We start from the raw sequence: 22358 nt of genomic DNA, 5'->3' as shown, positions 1-22358 counted from the left end.
CCTTAGTTATAAATAGAATTCTGAAATTATTATACGGTTTAAGGGTATATTCAAATAGAATTTTTCATAATAATGATTCCGTAGAAAAAACTCACATTTTGTCGTAGCACTTTACCGTTGTAGGTAATAAATTTGATAATAAATCGTAAATGCAATACCTTGTCGTGTGAAAGTATTGTTCGCGTTATAAGACAGACCGAATTTTTTGTTGAAAGTGCTGCGCCGACTGTACTCTCATATTCAGTATCTGAAATAATTTAATTTAATTAATTTTATAGTATTTAAATCAATTTTTCTTTTTTTTGAATTAATTAAAAACCGCGAGAAAGTAAATTCTAAATTTTTTACTGCGGGCTGGGTTTGAACCAGCAACCTCTTCATCACATATGAGGTTTGCTACCAACTACGCCACCGCAATCGCTGCGCTATTGGTTGTTGGTACGAACTCAGCCCGCAGTGAGTTTTTTAGAACTTACTTCCTCGTGGTTTTTAATTAATTCGCGAAAACGAAAAATTGGTTAGAGATAAAAATAAGACCCTACTTATCAGAAAAGGTAATATAGACAGAATCACCTGCTATAGGAATTTAACATCAACGCATTGGTAAATGCCTCAACAAACCTATCTTTAATTATTTTTATTCTATAAGTGACAAGTTCTCAAGTATTTAGTAACTAATTTTCTATTTTTAAATAACTATTATGTGTTTCAACAATTTCATTTCTACTAAATCGTAAACAGTTTTTTTAGATAAATAATACAGGATGAATTTCAAGAATACTTTGTTTTAATATTTTCCATTTTTTAAGTATTTTTATTTGCTTAATTTTTTTTGCATCAAACTTCTGAAAAGTTAGCATTTTCTGAAATTAACTTTTTCATCCTGTAATAACGTTTTTCTAATCCCTTATGATGTCGCTTATTATTCAGCAATAACTTTCATTTAAAAAAATAAATCTAAAAAAATGTATCCATAACGTAATTTAAAAAATCTAGAATATTCTCCATCTTTCCTATGAAAAGGCGTCAGCAATTTAATAATTGTTTAGATAATTGCAAACTATCTTTCACACAAAAATACTATTATTTAAATTCATCAACTGTATCATTTATTCCAAAAAATAAAAACTTTTCGCGATTTACAAGCGGAAAACATGTTTAAACAAATAATAATTGCTTAAACAATTAAAAATTCTCCATGAATACATAAATTTGATATAAAACTGATATTTTGTAATTACTGAAGTATTTTCTAGGCACAATATGAGGGTATTTGGGGAAGGGGGAGATTAAAAGTTATTGAGTGGAAATAATTCCTTGAAGAATCCTGAAAAAATGACTAAGCTTTAAATTACAAAAATTTAATAATAAGTGTTTTCCCCCATTTTTTCGAAACCCAATTTAAAAAAAATTTGAATTTCGTTTTCCCTAAAACGAACAAATTAGGATTATTTTTAAAAGTTTAAATTTTTACTACCCTGTTGAAATCCAAATTTTACCATTTCGTTCAGAGAAAACGAGATAGAGTCAGAAAATTTTCGATAACTTGAAATAAAAGTTAATTAAATTTTTTTGTTGAAAATTGAAAAATTTTGTTAAAAAGTCATTTTTCTTGGTACAAAATTGATCTTTTTGGGCTTAAAATTCATCTTGTTTGGTAGAGCTTCCATCTTTTTGGGTTAAAGGTCACAACTCTTCGGTTTAAAATAATTCTGGTTCGATTGAAAATTCGTCTCTTTGGGTTGATTTCAACTGATTGAACTGATTGAACTGATTGATTCAAACTGATTGAAATATTAATTAATAGATTTTTCATTGATAATTTATCTTTTCTGGTTAAAAATTAATGTTCTCAAATTAAAATTTAACTATTCTATCATTGGTTAAAATTTTACCTTCTTCTGCTGACAATTCACCTAATTGCATAAAAATACCTGTATTTTGTTGAAAATTCTTTTTTTTTTGGTAGAATGTTAATTCTTATGTTGACTAATTTTTCTCCTTTGTTGAAAATTTATATTATTCAATTAAAAAATAATCTTTTACCTCAAATTTAACTCTTTTATTTTAGGTTAAAAATTGGTCTGTTTTAAATAAAAATTTAATTATTTCATTTAAAAAATCGTATTTTTTAAAAACTAATTTCAAGTGTTTTGGGTTTAAAATTAAAAAAACCTTTTGTTTGAAATATAAACTACTACTTTTTGCGTTAAAAATATATCTTTTTGATTCAATTTGACTGTTTTTGATTTGAAATTGAAATATTTTTTATTATAGTTTACGCTGAGAATTAATCTTTAATGATTCAATACTCATGTACTTAGTTAAAAATTAATTTTTTTCAGTTGATTATCCATCATTTCAGTCAAAAAGTTTTTTTTTCTTGTGAAAAATTAAGTGTTGTACTATAAACTTAACTAATCCATGTTTGGTTGAAAATGTATCTTCTTCAGTTGAAAATTCAACTATTCTTTAAAAATTTATGTATCTTGTTGGAAATTTCTCTTTTGTAATAAAATATTATTCTTTTTGGTGAATAATTGATCTTTCTGTTTAAAAATTAATTTTATTGGTTAAAAATTTAACTTTTAGATTCAAGATTCCTTTAAAAATCAAGTATTTGGCTGAAAATGCAAATGTATTTGTTAAAAAGAAATTTTTTCACAGAAAATTAATATTTTGCTTACATAAATTAATCATTTTTGGTAGAAAATTAATCTTCTTGGTTTCATAAATTTATCCTTCTGGTTGAAAATTCATTTCTTTGGGTGCCAATTCATTTTTTTAATTGAAAATTTAATTATTCCATACTTTGTCAAAAAATTAATTCTTTTAGATAAAAATTAATTCTGTTGGATTCAAACAAATTTAGTTAAAAATTAATTTCTTTTCTTAAGATTTAACTATTCCAATTAATCTTGAATTTTGATCTGTATTAGGTAAAAAAGTAATTTCTTTGTTTAAAAATTCGTCTTTTTGATAGAAAAGTAATTTCGCTATTTAAAAGTTTTACTTTTTGGTCAAAAATTCATTTCTTTGGTAGAAAATCTAACTATTTTGTTGAAAATTCATGTTGCTTTTTTGGTTAAAAATTGCTCGTTTTCAAACGAATTATAAAGCAAGAAGATAAAAATGTTCGATAAAAGATCTGAATTTGTAACAAAATATTTGGGCTTTCAACTCAAAAAGACAAATCTTGAACAAAGAATGAAATTATTAATTTTTTAGTCAAAACAATTAATTTTAAACTAAAAGAAACAAATTTTTTAACACAATAGTTAACTTTTCAACAAGAGATGAATTTTCAACAAAAATATTAATTTTTCACCAAAAAAGACGAATTTCGAACGAAGTATATGAATTTTCAACAAAATAATTAAGTTTTAAACTCAAAAAGATTAATTTTGAACCTAAAACTGATGATTTCAACCAAAAAAGGCAAACTTTCAAACAAATAGTTCAATCTTTAATGAAAGATTAATTTTTTAACAACAACTGCTAATATAAATGAAATTTCTACGATGACAGATACATTTTTAAAGGAATAATTAAAATTCTCAACAAAAAAGTTGAACTGTCAACCCGAAAATAATAAATTTCAACAAACTAATAAAATTTTGAAAAACAAGATTAATTATCAACTAAAAAAATGATTGGTTTGTTATACTTTTAATAAAAATATTTTGTTTTCTTAATTTAAGGACCACTGTTGCAGCTGAGCAACGATTTTCGATTTTCCTAATTTTCAAGTAACGAGCTCAGAATTCCAAAAAATAAATACGTGCATTAGATCGAAATGGACTATTCCGCGTTTCTTAAAATGGTCATAACTTATCGTATGCTTAAGAAAAATCCTTAAAGAGTTAATATAAAATCTTTTGAAATCCTTATGGATTTTTAGAAATATTTGTGGAATCTTTCTGACATCTTTGGTAATAATTAAAAATTATTAAAATATTTGAAATTTTTTGTAATATATTTGGAAATTTTCTGCAAAAGTTTGAAATTGTTTCAAATGTTTTAAATATTTTAAAATCTTTAAGAAATTTTCTTGCATCCTTTAAAATCTAGTTTACACGCCTTTTTTGAATGTTTAAAACCTTTAGAAAATATCTTGAAGTATTGGTGAAATCTTATATAAATCTTTGTTTGATAAATTTTTTGCATTAGTTGAAATAGTTGAATTGGTTGAAATCAATATGAATTCTCCTGAAATACTTTGAAATCGTTTCAAATTTTTGGAATGTTTTAAAATCTTTGAAATCTGATTCAAATATTTGATATTTGATTTAAATCTTTGAAATTATTGAAATGTTTTAAAAATTGCAACGTCTTTATTGCATTGTTGTGAAATCTTTTAAATCTGATGTGCAGGCCTTTCTAAAATCTTTAAAATCCGTCTTCAAAAGTGCCTTAAAATCCATTTATTCATACTGTAAAGAACGAAAAATAAATTATATATTGTTAAATAAAGAAAAAATTAGTAGCATTATTTCTTCTAAACGAGATGCTTCTTTCATAATAGACTAAAATATTTAAATTGCACTTCACATTTCAATTAAACAACTTTTTTTGAAGCAAAAAAAGAGAATTCAATTTCAAGGTTCTCTTAAAAGGAGAATTCCAAGTTTTCAAGGTTGCTTGACACCCTGCTTAAGTAATTTGTAAATGACCCGTAAACTTCAACTTCAGTTTATCGGGAATTCCCTGACTTTTTCAAATTCACCCTGACATTCCCTGACTTTATCTGACCAGTTATAAATTTCTTGATCTTCTAGAATCCCCTGACCTTCTAGAACTCCCTGACCTGTAGCAATCCAGAAGGAATGAAAAATGCTTTTGGAATGTTTTGAAATGAGGATATTTATCAAAAATAAAAAAATTATAAGGATTAGTGGGAGGAGGTGAATTTCGTTTTGCAATCATGAAAGGTTGTGCTTAGTTAGAGCGGCTTAATTACAAGATGAACGCCTTACCCTCTGTCTTCTTACTTCAGCCTCTGCCTGTCGCTTTAGCAACATTTTCAAGGTCACCTCTGGTTCTGGCATCTGTTGCTCTTCAAGCCGCTGAAATTTCATTGGCGGATGCTTCTTAATTATAGATGTTTCTTCATCATTTATGGGCACTTCGAAAGCCAAAGGTTGAGCTGCATAAAGAAAAGTTTTTTTTCGATCTACTGTCAGAATTCAACAAGCATAATCCAATTGAGGCTCCGGATCAAAGGGGTATATGACATTTCGGCCCCGCCATTTAGGCACAACCGTTTAGACACAGAACGTTTAGGCGACGGGATGTTTGGCGCGGCGCCGAGATGTTCAGGCGCAGAACGTTTAGAAACCAAGATGTTTAGCCGCAGGAAGTTTAGGCGCGGGGCTTTTAGGCGCCGCACATTTAAGCGCTGATACGTTTAGGCACTGGTCTTTTACGCGCGGAACGTTTAGCCGCCAGGTCAGCGAATCGGTAGGTTTCTTCATATATGTTTTATTACAAATTTCGTCAATTTCTAACATTGAAGTATTAGTCCAGTAGCCTGTACCACTTCCATGCGCACTAAACGTATACGTGCACAAACTAAAGAGTGACCAATACTATCTTATTGAGTTGTAAAATATAAATAAATAAATTTGCATTTAAAATATACCACTATAGAATGTATTTCTTCTTATTGCAAATTAAAAGACCTAAATTAGGTAACAAGACATTTCCAAATTTTGTATACAATTTATAGTAAATTATAAAGAATATTCATTTACGCTATGGGGAGACCCTACTATTCATTTAACAATTTATGTTCAAAGCTTTTAATAAAATCCATTATTTAATTGATTTTAATGTCTTAAAGAAACAATCTTGTGATACGTTTCCTAAACTCTTTTGTTTTTCTTATCACTCAAGTTAATTTATTTATTTTAGATAAAGTAATCAGAAAATTTTTGTTTTTTATATTGCAATAAATTCAAATGAATTGCTCTTAAAATTAACCTACTTCTCAGCGTATCCCCTTCATCTGTGATCGATACGCAAATAAAATTAAACGTCTCGGCGCCTAAAAATCCCGGTGACTAAACGGTTCCGCGCATAAACGACCTGGCGGCTAAATGTTTTGGCAGCTAAATGTCCTGGCGCCTAAACGTCTCGCACCTAAGCTTCCTGCACCTAAATGTCCAGCGCCTAAACAGCCAGCGTCCACGCGGTCGCGTCTCATTAATCTACTCTCTGTTTAAAAAAACTCGTCCGGTGCTCGCAAACGCGTTAAAGAATTTTTTTCAATTTCTGAGCTTAATGGCAGTCTATGGACTATGTTGCAAATGTATTGGGGGGGGGGGGGGGGGGGGGGGGGGGGGGGGCAAGAACTACGTTTGTAACAGGAATCCAGTTTCGGAAAACATGTTCGGAATTCATCTTGTTTAGTTAGAAATTCTACTAATTAGTTGAAAAATTATTTATTTATTTAAAAATGAACTCTTTTGTTAAAAAGTCATATTGTTTGATAAACATTCAACTGCTTTGTCGAAAGTTCAACTACTTTGCTACAAATTATTTTTTTTGTTGATCTCGTTGGCTGAAAAGTTAAATATTCCACTTTTATAAAATTAATCTTCTTGGTTAAGAAATCCACATTTATATTGAATGTTAAACTCTTTTTACAAATTCTTTTTTTTTCAGATTTATGATTTCAGTTGTAAATTCAAGTATTTTGTTGAAAATTCGTCCTTTTTGGTAGAAAATTAATCTTCGCGAGTGAAAATGCAATTGTTTGGTTGAAAATTCATCTATTTTTGTTAAATTTAACTGTTTTTGATTTTAAACAAACATTTTTTTGGTTAAATATCAACTATTATAAGTGTTTCTAAGAATTCATATTTTGGTTGAAAAATCAACTACTTGATTTAAAGTTAAACTACTTTATAACAAATGATTCTTCTTGTTTTGTTAAATATTCGACATTTTAGTCTTTTTGGCATGAAAATCCAACAATATTGTAGAAAGTAAAACACTTCACTTTTTTATTTTTTTTTAATTCATTTTTTTTCGTTCTGTTGTGTCAAAAATTAATTTCTTTTATCGAAAGTGTAAGTTTTCAATTTTTTGCTGAAAATTCATCGTTTATAAATTGAAGATTCAACCCTTTAGTGTAAAATTCATCCTTTTGGTTGATGAAACAACTATTTGTTTAAAAACTATTTGGTAGAAAATTAACTTTTTTGTTAAAAAATAATATTTTTTGGTTGAAAATTCATTTTTTTTTTGCTTAAAATTCGTCTTTTTGCATTGAAAATTCATATTTTTTGTTGAAAGTTCAACTATGCTGTTAAAAGTTAGAACATTTTTATGAAAATTGAGCTATTTGGTAAAAAACGAACTTTTTGTTGAAAAATCATATTTTCGGGTTGAAAATTCAACTACTTTTCGTTTTTACGTTAAAAATTTAATTATTCCATTTTGGTAGGAAACCTATCGTTGATAAATTAAAAATTTGGCTATTTCGTAGAAAATTTTTGTATTTTGTTAAAAATTCTCTTTTTTCAATTAATTTAACTGATTTAAAATTTGCCTTTCAGTAAAAAAGTCATCAAGTTTTGGGTTAAATTTGAAGCTCTTTTGTTTAAAAATTTCAAAATATGGTTGAAAACGCATCTTTGTAGTTTTAAAATTCTTATATTTCGATAAAGTCATCGTTTTTGGTTAAAAGTTCAATATTGTGTGGAGACAAGAAATGATCATTTCACGTCAATTTATATTTTCAAAAATTATTAAATTTAGGGGCAAACGTTATTTAGTTTTGCAATTTCATTATTAAAAATAATCATCGCACAAAAAAAATGGCAAAAATAAAATAATCCGCCTTCTTATTCTCTATAAAAATATATTCAAAAAATTTGAATCTGCGAATTAAAAGATTTTTTAATTTTAATAAACTCAGTTTTCGATCAATGAGCGAATTTTTTGATCCGAAACCTCAATTCAAGATATTTAAATATAAAAAGAGTAAATTTAAAGACCTTTTTAAAAAAATATATTCATATTTAGGGTGTTTACTCGATCGCTGATTTTGAATTTAAAAAAAAGAGTTCAAACGAATTTAATTATTTCTAACAATTTTTAAAGATTTTAAAATATTTCGAAGCATTTTAAAAGAGTTCTGACTTCGAACAGAAAATGATTGGAAAAGAATTACAATTTAGCTTTATAACATATAATGTTGTGAAATAAATATAGTACTGAAACTTAAAAGGGATTTTTTATTCCTTTTTTCTAAATCAGAATGAAAATTATTTTCAAAATTCCTGTTAAAAAAATTATCTTTTTCAAGTCAAATAATGATTCTTTACAAAAATTCCCTGTCCTACAGTGAAAATTATAATTTATCACAGAAAATCCCTGTTCCAAGTCAGAATTATATTTATTTACATATTTTCTACTAGGAGCAAAAAATAAAGTAACTTCCTTTTTTTACTTTAAAAAAAGAAAGTCTCACATTTTGGCAAATATTTTTGAAAAAAAAGAATTTTTGAATTCAAACAATTTCAGTTTATAACATGAAATTTCCAAAATCGGACGAATCTTTTCTTGGAACAGGGTTTGTTTTTGTAATTCCCCTTTTCATAAATCAGAATAAAAGTAATTTCCAAAAAGTTGTCATTCCTTGTCAAAAATTACCTCCCCCAAAAAATAATAATAATTCTTTTTAAAAACAATCCCTTTTTCTGTCTCCTAATGTAAAATTGGCATTTCTTAACGGAAATTCAATGTCGCAAATTCAAAATTATATTTCTCAGCTGAAATTTTATGTCCCAAGTTAGAATTATCATCCTTTTTGAAAATTACCAGCCCCAATTGTCATAATTATGTTTCTTTACTGAAATTCCCTATCCCAAACTAAAAATTATAATTATTTACTAGAAATGTGTATTTTTACGGAAATTCCCTATCGCAACCTTTAAATTATATTTCATTACTGAAATTCTTTGTCCCAAACAAAAAATTATAATTCTTTATTAAAATTCCTTGTCCCAATGTGTCCCAAACTCAAAATTATAATTTTTCACTGAAATTCTATGTATCAAACTCAAAATTATAATTCCTTGCGAAATTCCCAATTCCAGGTCAATATAATTATATTCTTTATTTAATATAATATTTCTTTTATTTATTCCCTATCCCAACTTAGAATTATAAATCTTTTAGAATATTACCAGTCCCAATTGTCTAGATTTTATATTTCTCTACTGACATTCTTCGTACAAAAAACTAATTTATTATTTTGTTACTAAAATTCCTTGTCCTAATTGTCAAAATTATATTTCTTCACTTAAATTCTTTGTCAGCACTTAGAATTATAATCCTTTTTGAAAATTCCATGTCCAAAACTTTAAATTATATTTCGTTACTAAAAAATCATTGTCCTAATGTCAAATTTGTACTTTTTGACGAAAATTCCCTGTCCCAAAGTCAAAATTATAATTCTTTACTCAACTGTCCTGAACGAAAAAAATTATAATTGTACATAAAAATTCCCTGTTCCAAATCTGAAATTATATTTCTTTACTGAAATTGTATGTCGCAACTTAGAATTAAATCAAGATAATTGTAATTCTTTATTTAAATATTTTCATGTCTTTTTTTATTTATTCCCTGTCCCTTGTGAGAATTATAATTATTATTTTTGTCAAATTATATTTCTTTACAGAAATTTGCTATCCCAAATTTAAAATTATAATTCTTTAAGAAAATTCCTATTTAAAGACCAATAATCAAATTGATGCAAACTCTTGAAAAAAAACAAGAATCCAACAAACAAATTTGGACAATAACGAACAAACAAAAGATGCTCCTATTGTCATCTGAAAAAATTTAAAATATTTAAAAATTTTTTTAAATTAAATTTAAACAAATTTTTTAAAATTATTATTAAATTACAATACAAGAAAAATATAAACAGGTAAAAATTGACAGCAACGTAGAACCGGTGCTTTTTCTTTCATCCTAAATTGTAGTTCCTAACTGAAATTTTATGTTTCAAATTAGAATTAGAATTCTTTTTTTAAATTTCCTTTCCCAATTGTCAAAATTATATTTCATTACTGAAATTTCCCAATCTTAAACGCAAAATTATAATTATTTATTAAAATTCTCTGCTCGCAAGTAACAAATTTATCACGGAAATTGATTGTACCAAATTCAAAATTTATATTACTTGACTGGAATCCTGTGTCGAAACTAAGAATTGTAATTAATCAGAAAATTCCCTGTTCGAAGGTAGAATAAGTTTAATTCTTTACGAGCATTTTTTAAATGTTTCTTTGATTTTATTCCGTTATTACAATTCTTTTAGAAAATTCACTGTCGAAAGTAAAAACTTTATTTTTTCACATAGAAATTCTCTGTCCAAATACAAAATCACATTTCTTTACTGAAATTACCTGTCTCAAACTCAAAATTACAATTCTTTATGGAATTTTCTGTTCCAGGCCAAGATAATTGTAATTCTTTACGTTATTTTTTAAAAATATTTCTTTTATTGATTCCCTGTCCCAGTTCAGAGTCAGAATTATAAATCTTTTAGAAAATTCCCTATCCTTATTGTAAAAACATTATTTTTTATAGAAATGCCTTGTCGCAATTGTCAAGATTATGTAATTTTTTTAGAAATACCCTATCGGAAACTACAAATTTTTAATTATTCACAAACATTTCTTTTTTTTTATCTATTTATTCCCTGTCCCAATTAAGAATTCTAAATCCTTCAGAAAATTCACTGTTCCAAGTCAGATTTGTAACTCTTTATAAAAATTTCCCCTTCCAGCTTAGAATTAGAGTAATAAAAAATATATAACCACTTTAAATTTGCATTTAGTACATTCGAAAGAAAACTCCCGGTCACTGAATTAAATTTCCGGTAATTTCCCGGTTTTCCCGAATTCCTGGTAAGGTAGACAACCAGAATTTTTATATTTAATTACAAGATTAAAAAGAATGATAAAAAAGAGGCATACGTAAAAATGTTTTTGAATTATTGTTCTCGTGTAATGGCGAACTTCTGGAATTGGGGACCGAATTCCTAGGCGAAAGTGCCTTTTCATGTTCAGAAAGAGATACGTTTTTTATAACATCAGTACTCGATCCACATCCCATTTCAAAACTGCGTCATTTATTTCCATCTGCTTCAAGGTACGTAATCGAACTAATGCATCTATTGGATAAAAAAAATTATGTATCAGTGAAGGTTCTTCAATATCCAACTTCCGGAAGAAAGCGATGCTGGCCCTTGAACGGAGTAATTCTAAAGAAGTTCTTGGAAAGTACCAAGGGCAAGAAAAATTGTCAAGAATATTAAAAAAAACCTACAAAGAGTCAATTATCGTAATAATGGACGAAAATAACAAATTTAATAAAAAATGTTGTCGCCGAGGCAAAAATTATTTATCTTTGTTATTTCCTCTGAAAGGATAAAAGATATTAAACAAAAAAGAAAATGAAAAATTTATTTTAAGTGACGAATTCTTATTAATAAATTATGTTTTAAAAATACAAAACAAGCGAAAAAGACCTTCAGGGTGGCCGCAAAATTTAATTTTCAAAATTGCCAAACTGAATTTAAAAAATTCTAAAGAATCTGAAAGAATTTACAAGAATTCAGTATGAAATCTAAATTCAATTTGGATGACTTTTGAAGAATTAAACAAACTCAAAATAATTTAAAATAACTCTGGATAAATTAATAAGGATTGAGGATGAATTCCAAACGAATTAAATTCCAAATTATTTAATTACATTGATTTGAGTGCATTTGGAGTGAATTTTGAAAAGTTTAAGGGAAATGAGAAGAAACCAATGACATTCATAAAAATTTATAATGAATTTTTAAAAATGAACTGAATAGTAAAGTTTTTTTTAAATATGAAAAAATTAATAGAACTTAGAAAGTTTGAATTAAGTTTAGAAACATTTAAACGAACTTAAAAGAATTTAATGCAATGCCTAAGAATTAAAGATGAGTTTAATAGAAATCAGGGAAAATTTAACTAAAGTTCCCAAAAATGTATTGATTTGGGTAAATTTAAAAGAATTCAAAAGAATCGAAGGAATGTACAAGAATTCAAGATAAATTTACAAGAATTTAGGGTGAATTCCAAATTAATTAGACAATTCGACAAATTCAATTAAAAAATATTCCGAACAATTTTCAAAATATATGAAAACATTAATTGAATTCGGTAAGTTTGATATGAGTGTAGAAAAATTGAAAAAAAAATTAAAAGACATCAGGATGAATTAAAGAAATTTTTTAAAATCAATTGAATTGAGTAGAATTGAGTGAATTTTGAAATCCTTAGAAATACCTTGGCATTTTTTAAATCTCTTGAAAATGCCTTGCAATATTTTAAAATACCCTAAAACCTTGAAAACCCTTTACAATCTATTCAAATTAATGAAATATGTTGAAAATTCATAGGAGACTCCTAAATTATTCTAACTTTTTTCAACTCCTTGGAATCTTTTTAAATGCGCTCATGATTGAAAAACTTTGGAAATCCGTTTCAAATTTTTAAAGCTCTTGAATGTTACTTGCAATAAAAAAAAATCCTAAAATATTTAAAATTTTTGGAAATTACTTCAAGTTATTAAAATGTATTAAAAATGCACTAAAATATTTAAAATCTTTCACAATATTTTGAAATCCCTTGACATATTTTAAAGTCCTCGAAAAATCCTTCGAATTAAAAAAAATAGATACCCTACAATCCTTTGAAATCTCTTTAAATTAATAAAATATAATGAGAATTTTCAAGAATTTAAAAAATAAATTCCGAAATATTTTAAATCCTTTAAAATGTTTGGAAATCCTATGAAACTTTTTGAAGCTCTTGAAAGTTACTTGTAACTTTTAAAAACACCCTAAAAGCTTTCTAATTTTTGGAATTTCTTCAAATCATTGAAATCTATTAACAACACACTATGGCCTTGAAAATTACTTTGATTTTTTAAAATACCCTAACATTTTTTTAGTTTTTTGGAATTACTTAAATTATTGAAATCTATTAAAATGCACTAAAAGGTTTGAAATCCTATAACATATTTAGAAATCCCTTAAGATTTTTTAAAGTTCTTCAAAATTTCTCTAAATTTTTAAAAATATACCCGAATGTCCTTTGAAATTCCTTTAAATGATCGAAATATATTAAAAATGGTTAGGAATCTTTTTATAAAAGATCCTTTGAATTTTTTAAAGCTTTTGAAAAGTATTTGGAATTTTTTTTAATACCCTACAACTGCTTTTTACACAAATTCCTTGATTTTCACCAATTTTTTTTAAAACTCCTGACTTTTCCCTGACCAAATAAATTATATAATTTCTCTCTGATTATCAGATTTTACCTGACCTGCAGCCACCCTGATAATGACATACGAAAATAACAAATTTAATACAAAATACTTTCACCGGGACGAACATTATTTTTCTTTCCACTGAAAGAAGACAGGATATTGAATGAAAATGGAAAATTAATTGTGAAAGCGCGAATTCCCATTATTAAATTACATGTTAAAAGCACAAAATAAGTAAAAAGTTCTTTCTATTCTTCTTTAGGGATGACTGAAAAATCCAGCAAAATAAATGTCGCGAAATATAAAATTCATAAATAATAAAATTCCAGAATAATAAAATTCCTCAATAGAAAAATTCCGAGTTATAAAATTCCAGAATAAAAAAATTCCCGAGTAATAAAATTGCCGAATTATAATATATACGAAAAAAAAGTTCTCGAATTCAAATAATTAAAAAGATGATTTTTCATTAACTATTGTTTATTTATTAAAATTACAATAATATATAATATTTTTTAATTAAATTTTAGGTTTAAATTTAAATTAACAATAATTCTATTAAAATTATATAACAAAAATTAATATAAAAAACGTGTGCCTCAAACAAACAAAATTCTTTAAATATTTTCCAAACGGAATAAAGTTTTCCAAATAAATTTTGCAGAATTCAATTCAGCACTGATTCATCTCGAGGTTTCATTCTATTTTTTGTTTTAAAATAAAAATTCTAGTCAAAATAATACTCACATTTTGAACCAAAATTGTTCATTCAGAAATTTTTTTATTGTTATTTTAAATTCAAACAATAGTTTCAAAAACCTTTAAACATTGGAAATAATGTTTCTTTGACACAAATCTCATTTCAATTTACAGTTTCGGAAATATTATTTTCGAGATTTTTAAGTCGTCCTAGTAAATTGACAAATTATAAAATATCTATCATTGCCAGATTCCCTACACTAGAAAATTATCGAATTTAATAAAATAAGCTGATCGTTTTTTTGCAAATCACAGTTATTCAATAAACATACAACAATTAAATATTTTTATAAACAAAATTTTATGTTTAATGTATTTCTTGTTAATTATTGTTTGAATTTGAAGTAAAAAGAATTTTTTTAAATATATATTTTTCAGTGCAAAAGAACACTACAAGAACAACAGTTTTATTACAAGAGCAATCATTTTAAAAACACTACTATGCATATTTTCAAAGCACAAATTGCACTGAGAAATATTGTTCAATGCTTATTATTTAAAATGTAAACAATAATTTTAAAATAATGTATTAAACAATTAAAAAACGATTTGATCCAAATATTTAATTATTGTATTTTTAATAAGGCTGCGTCTAGTTGTCCCGAAAAATGTGTGCTTTTGGAAAAAAGGATGGGCTAGTCATCCAAAAATTTCGGGATGACACTCGCTCGAAAAAATAATTCGATTTTATAATTCGAGAATTTTTACATTCGAGAATTTCACAGTGTTGAATATTTTATAATTCGGCATTTTCTGTCCAAAATTTTATTATTCTCAAATTCTCTAATTGTACAATATTACAAACTGTCGAAAATTTTATTATTCGAGAATTTACCAATTCAAGAATTGTATTATTTGTTAATTTTATTATTTGGGAATTTCATTATTCGGAAATTTCATTATTTTAAACCCATAATCTTATTATTCGGAAGATTTATTATTCGGTAATTTTAGTATTCAGAAACGTTATTATTTGGTAATTTTATTATACGGGAATTGTATTATTCGAGGATTTTATTATTTAAGAATTTTGTTATTTGGTAATTTTATAATTCGGGAATTTTATTACTCGGAGATTTTAATCCTCATGAATTTTACAGTTTTAGGAATTTCATTTTTCGGGATTTTTTAGTTCTAATTCTTTGTCGGGAATTTTCAAATTCAGTAATATTATTAACTGTTCATGATTTTTGTTCTTCCAGAATTTAATTTTCTAATTCGAGAATTTTATTACTCCGGAATTTTATTATTTGGTAATTTTATTATTCGGAAAATTTATTATTTGGAAATTTTATTATTCGGGAATTTTATTATTTGGTAATTTTACCTTTGGGAAATTTTATTGTTTGGTAATTTTAGCATTCAGGAATTTTATTACTCGGAAATTTAATTATTTGGTAATTCTATCATTTGTGAATTTTATTATTTGGGCATGTTATTATTTGGGAATTTTATTATTCTTGAATTTCCCAAAGCGAGAATTTTACAGTTTCGGGGTTTTTTTTTATCGGTATTTTTCAGTCCATCCAATTTTATTTTTTGGAATTTTCAGTTGTTTCAATTTTCTGTCGGGAATTTTCAAATTCGTTAATATTATAAACTGCCTAGAATTTTCAAATTCTCTAATATTATTAACTTTCCAGGAAATTTATTATTCGGGAATTTTCGAATTCGAGAATCTCATTATTCGGAAGTTTTATTATTCAGTAATTTTAATGTCCAGGAACTTTATTATTTAATAATTTTACTATACGGGAATTTTTTTGTTCGAGAATTTTATTATTTTGTAATTTTATTATATTGATTTCGTACTTTTATCATTTGAGAATTTTATGATCTGTGCATGTTATTATTTAATAATTTTCTTATTTTTGTTCAACAAGAGTTTTTCTTCTATCCACCGAAAGAAAAAAAGAATGCAGGTGAAAAAAGTGCCAAATTAGCACGACACAATAAACGACCTTACGTAATTGTTATAATAAATTAAAATTATAAATAAAATAAGAGAAAAGTAAGAAGAAAAAGAAAAAGCAAAAAACTCACCAGAACGTGACCGAGCGGCGCAGAAAGCGAAGAAGGAATGAACTTTTTCGATATATTTTGCCCTCAATGCGGGTCAAACTGTTGGGAAGGGTGCGAACAATCAACTGTTCGGTTTTGCATGTAAGTCCTGTGGGCTTTGTATCCATCAACTTGCGCGTGCATGAGAATATTTATTGACCACGCAACATCGCACCTGAGACGTCCTGTCACGTCAATAGAGGACAACGGCAGGTGCCTAATGCCTAGTGCCTAGTGCCTACTACCTATTGCCTAATGACTACCACTGGGCGCTCTGGCAACTATAATGCTTTCATAATTACTCAGCATAAAAGTACAAATACAAGCATTAACGTTGGATTAAACTCAATTTTTTATGAAACCATCGAAAACAAATATTTTCTAGACTTCTCATTTACTAAAAGCTTTTTTTCGAACCATTTCTGCTCTATTTCAAAGTGATAAATATCATTGGCGTTAATTATATTTTATTGATCAATATTTAATTTGAGGACGACTGTCAAATTCCCGGATAATAAAATTAACAAAAAATAAAATTCTCCAAATTATAAAATTTCCGAAATATTGAAATCCTGAATTTGAAAATTCCTTGCCAAAAATTAACGAATTATAAATCATCCGAACTAGAAAGTTCTCTAACAATAAAATTCCCGAATTGGAAAATGCATAAATAATAAAATTCCCGAATACAAAAATTCCCCAATGAAATAATACCCGTATTATAAAATTACCGAATAACAAAATTGCTGAATGATGAAATTACTAAATAATAAAATTCCCGAACAAAAAAATTCACGAATAATAGAATTTCCGAATGATAAAAATCTCGAATAATAAAATTACCAAACAATAAAACTCCTCAAAAATAAAATTCTCGAATAATAAAATTCCCGAATAATAAAGTTTCCATATAATAAGATTCCCGAACAATAAAATTACCAAATAATAAAATTCTAGAATTGGAAAATTCCCGAATAACAAAAATCTCGAAATTTCGAAAATATGAAAGATCCCGACAGCAAATTACCGCATTATAAAACATCGGAACCAGACATTTCTCAAACAATAAAATTTCCGAATATAAAAATCACCAAATAATAGGATTTCCGAATTGCAAAATTGAAGAATAATAAAATTTTCGAATGATAAAATTACCAAATAATAAAATTTGCGAATCGGAAAATTCCCGAATAATAAAATGCTCGAAACTATAAAATTTCCGAAAAATGAAAATCCCGAAATTTGATAATATTACCGAATTTAACAATCCCCGACAGAAAATTACCGAATTATAAAACATCCGAACTAGAAAATTCCCGAATGTAAATAAATAAAAAATTGTTTTTTAATCGATATTATTTATTAATTACAAATAAAATAATCAAATATTCTTATCAAAGAAATTTATTATGCTTTAGGTCTTTTAAAATTAGGGTTCGAATTAAAAATTGTATAAAAAATTAAATTTAAAAACACGTGCCTTTCCAACGAAAAAAAATTTTTCCCTAAATTTTCTCCGAACCCAATAGAATTTTTTAAACAAACTTTGCAGGATTCAATTCAGCACTGATTCATCTCCAAGTTTCTTTTTGAACTTTTTAAAAGGCTCTGTTTCGACCTAAAAAATATAGGGAGCTAGAAAAGGGGATGGACAAACATTCGATTTTGAGGACGTATTTTGCAATTTTTTTATAAAACTACACCTATTTTCAAACCAATTTTTTCTCCCGAAAATGTATTTTTTATTTTCAAAAATGGTTTGTTTAAGGTTAAAGAATAATTTAAAAACTTTAAACGTAAAGAACTGTCTCTAACAAAAATATTGGATTTTATTTTTAATAAATATGTTTTAATTATTTAAAAACCATTTTTCAATTGTTTAAATTCGTGAATTTTCTAGTTTGGATATTTTATAATTCGACATTTTTATAATCTACAGAATGTTGTTTCTCGGGAATTTTTAATCGTCCCATGATAAAATATCCAAAAGAGAAACTGGCCGAATAATGAAATTCCCGAAATGACAAGATTTCCGAAATATAAAAAATCCAAATTTTAAAATTCCCCTTTTCCATCTCTCGTAATTTTTCGGGACGACTAAGATGAAGAGATTATTTACTGAGAGATAGTTGAATTACTTTTATTATGAAAAAAAGGATTATTTGCCAGAAACGATCCGTTTTCGAAAAATCTACGTTTTTCAACATTTTTATTTTATCGATTGAAATGTTTATTTATTAAATTCCCCTGTTGAATTCAACAGCTGGAAATTGCAAAAAGTCAACAGTAAGCGTTGCTAGTGATGATAATTCAATTTTCAATTTTCTTCAATTTTTAACAGTTTAGAATTAACTTTTTTCTATTTTCATAAAATGAATATTCGATTTTTGAATTTTCTTGAATATTAATCTGCTGAAAATTCAATTAAGTAGTTTTCCTTCCATATTCACCTTTCAAATTTTTTCCTATTTTCAATAAATATTCAAGTTTTAACTTTCTTGAATTTTTAAGAATTGCGTCTTCGTCTGTTGAAAACTCAATTTTCTTGAATTTTCATATGTTGAAAATTCAGTTATCAATTTTATTCAATTCTCAACACTTTAAAACCCAATTTTCAATTTTCTTCACTTGAAAACAATTGAATTTTCAGCTTTCTTCAATTTAAAACAGTTGAATTTTCAGTTTTGTTTCATTTATAATAATTGAATTTTCAAATGGGAAAAATTCAAGCAAATTAAAAATTGAATTATTAACGGTAGTAAGTTTAACTGTTCAAGATTGAAGAAAATTTATAATTGAATTTTCAATAGTTGAAAATTCAATTATAAACTTTCTTCAATTTTCAACAGTTAATAATTCAATTTTTAATTATATTTAATTTTCAAGTGTTACATTTTCTACTGTTAATAAGCCAGTTATTAATTTTCTTCAATTTTCAACAGTGTAAAATTGAATTTTAAATTTTCCTAAATTGTAAACAATTGATTTTTAAATTTTCTTCAATTTTCAACATTTTAACTTTCAACCAAGTAATTACATTTTCATTCCAAAAAGATGAATTATAAAAGAAAAATTGAGTCATTTCTAATCAAAGATAGTCGAATTCAACCAAAAAAGATGGCTTTTCAGCATGTGTTGAATTTTCAAATAAAAAAAGATTTCTCACTCCAGAGAGAGCAAAAATTGCAACAACAAAAAACTTACATTTTCAAGCAAGAACATGAACTTTCAAGAAAGATTAGTTTTATACCAAAAAGGACGAATTTTCAACAAAATACATGAATTTTCAAACAAAAACAATTAATTTATAACACAGTGAAAATCTTTAATAGCCCTCCCTTCTTTAGCCTTTCCGAGAATTGACGCAGCGCCGCATGTGGGTGTAACAGGCCTGCGCGGGGTGCGCGAGATCTGCGGCTGTCACTCAGGCGGGCAGTCAGGCGTGAACAAACAAAAGCGGAACAAGCTATAATGAGTTAGTTACCATCCACCGCCAGCTCTGAAATTGGAGCTATAGAAGAGTTTCACTCTATATCGCAATTTGAAGAAAAATTAAGCACGCTCTCGAAATAATTCCCTTTCTTTAAAAAAAATCCCGGCGATTCTAGATTTTCCAAGTAGGAAAATTACTTTTATATGCACCCTGTAATTGCGCAACCTCATTCTTTTATGTACGATTTTAATTATATTATCAGAAAATTCCGTCTTTTATTAAACTAAACATCCAAGATAAAATATTTCTTCAAATATCGATCCCCACTGCGTGACAAAAATTTCGTATCCATTAATCTTCCAGCAGATTATATCTTCTATAGAACGCTATAAAAACTTTTCAGTTTTTAATACCTAATTTCGCAGACATGAAAATAGATACAACAAATATCATCTAACTTTCCAAAAATTACGTCTTTATTTTTCTTGTCAAACTTTAAATATTATAAGTTTACTACATCTTTACAATAATAAAAAAATACATAAAATAGGATCCTTCAGACTGTTTTCGTTCCGAGTACAAACTTTTTAAGCTCATGTAATACTCAAAGATAAATATCTTTGTAATACTTACCCGATTCCTAGCTTGCCGATATTTTTTCACAAAAGCTCACGTCCTCAGGATTTGAGAAACACAGCTAAAAATTTAGGAAACTATATTAAAGTCACTTTTTTGTAGTTCCGGAAATATAAGAACATATACACGTTCCTTAGTGCCTTTTATTTAATTTCCCAAAACTGCATCTCGATATCTGCAGTCGGTGAGGTAGGAATCGTATAAGAATACTTGAATTTTCAACAAAATAATTTAATTTTTAACATAATTGTTGAATTTTAAACCAAAAATATTCATAGTTAATCATAGATTATATTTCAATAAAAAAATTTATTCAAAAATAAAAGAATTTAAAACCTAAAAGGCGCATTTTCAAGAAATAAAGATTTTTCACTCGAGAAAGAAATAAAAGTTTCTCTAAATTGTGAAACTTTAAAGATTAAAGACGAATTTTCTTTGGAAAAATTGAATTTTTAAACCAAAAATATGAATTTCCAGCCAAAAATTAATCTTAAGGTAACTTTTCATCTAAAAAAGATCGATATCAAAACAAATTCAAGTAACAGTTTCAGTTAAGAAATTAATTTTGAACAAAAAAAGGCTTTTCCGCGGAACAATTAAATTATAAACAAAACATAAGCCTTCAATAAAAAAATTCACAATATAGTTTAACTTTTACCCGAGTAGTTGAATTTTCAATTAAAGAAGATTCATTTTCAACAAAATAGATCAACTTTCAACCAAAGAGATGAATTTTTAACTAAAATTTAAATCTTAAAAAAAATATTTCTTAACAAAGTGTTTTAACTAAATCTTTCAAACAAAATAGTTTAATAGTCAAGCAAAGAAGAATTTTTAACCAAAAACTTGCATTTTCATAAAAAAAAGACATTTCTGCTAAAGCACATTCATTTTTAAATGAAAAGATAAGTTTTCAAGAAAATAGTTGAATTTTTTGTGAAAAACATCTTTCAGTTTACTTTTCACGATCAAAATATGAATTTTTAATCAAGAAATAAGTTTCTACGAAAAAATTGCATCTTCAATCCGAAAATTTTTATCCAGAAGATTAAATTACTCTTAAACAATTTTTTTCATCCTAAAAAGATTCCAATTGACTTTTGAAGATCAAAATATGGATTTTTTAACAAAAAATAAGCCACTATGATAAAAATTAAATTTTTAATTGAGTCAAATTTTTCGAACAAAAGGAATGAATTTTTAACAAAATAGTTTAATTATTTACGAAATCTTTCATCAAGAAAGTATTTCAGTTAATTTTCGAATACCAAAATATAAATTTTAAATTAAAAGTACATTTTCTACGAAACAGTTAAATTTCTAAAAAACCAGTCGAATTTTACACAAAAAAATAACTTTTCAACTAAATAATTTAATTTTTAACCAAATAGTTGAATTGTTATTCAAAACAGATGAGATTTCTTTTTAAAAAGATACATTTTTTATTTTTAAATATTTTTTTTTCAATAGTTGCATTTTCATACAGCAAAAAATTTAGTTTTCTTTTCAATTCCAAAATATTATATTAAAACAAAAAGTAAATTTTCTACCAAACAGTTAAGTTTTTAACAAAACACTATATTTCTGAACCAAAAAGTACGACTTTTAAATAAAATAGTTTAATTCTTAACCAAACAGTTGCATTTTTATCCAAGAAATATGTGATGTTTGTTAAAGCAGAAGATGAATTTTAAAATCAGAAAGACAAACTTTAAAAAAAGATTTAATTGTACTTTTATTGAAGAAAGATGAAATTTTTCCCAAACAGATGAAATAAACAAAAACCTTTTAAAAATAGTTATATTTGTATTCAAAGAAAATTCTAGTTCACTTTCCAATCCCAAAACAGAAATTCTAAACAATAAGTTAATTTTCTACTAAATAGTCGAATCTTTAACGAAAAAGTATGACTTTTCAACAAGATTGTTTCAATCAAACAGTTGCCTTTTTAACCAAGAAAAATGAAAATTCTATTGAAATAGGTGAATTTTTAAATCAAAAAGACAAATTTTCCAGAACAAACAAAACTTGAATTTTCATCCAAAAAAGATTTTAATTGACTTTTCAATACAGAAATACGAATTTTAGACGAACAGTCCCATTTTTTAGAAAATTGTTAAATTTTAAACAAAAAAGTTGC

General features: G+C 26.1%; 1 protein-coding gene across 1 annotated transcript; it reads right to left on the bottom strand.

The window, feature by feature from the left end:
• Window positions 1-67: 67 nt before the first annotated feature.
• LOC117180773 (uncharacterized protein CCDC198-like) lies at window positions 68-16244 on the bottom strand. The gene is made up of 4 exons (XM_033373272.1): window positions 16132-16244; window positions 10998-11194; window positions 4977-5146; window positions 68-247 (listed from the first exon to the last, which is right to left on the bottom strand). The coding sequence occupies exons 2-4, from the start codon at window positions 11134-11136 to the stop codon at window positions 185-187; spliced, it is 372 nt and encodes a 123-aa protein (XP_033229163.1). The 5' UTR covers window positions 11137-11194; window positions 16132-16244; the 3' UTR covers window positions 68-184.
• Window positions 16245-22358: the final 6114 nt, after the last annotated feature.

This window comes from Belonocnema kinseyi, chromosome 9, assembly GCF_010883055.1.
Source record: "Belonocnema kinseyi isolate 2016_QV_RU_SX_M_011 chromosome 9, B_treatae_v1, whole genome shotgun sequence".
In the NCBI taxonomy this organism is placed as follows: Eukaryota; Metazoa; Arthropoda; class Insecta; order Hymenoptera; family Cynipidae; genus Belonocnema; species Belonocnema kinseyi.
This window is presented reverse-complemented; position numbering and strand designations above follow the sequence as displayed.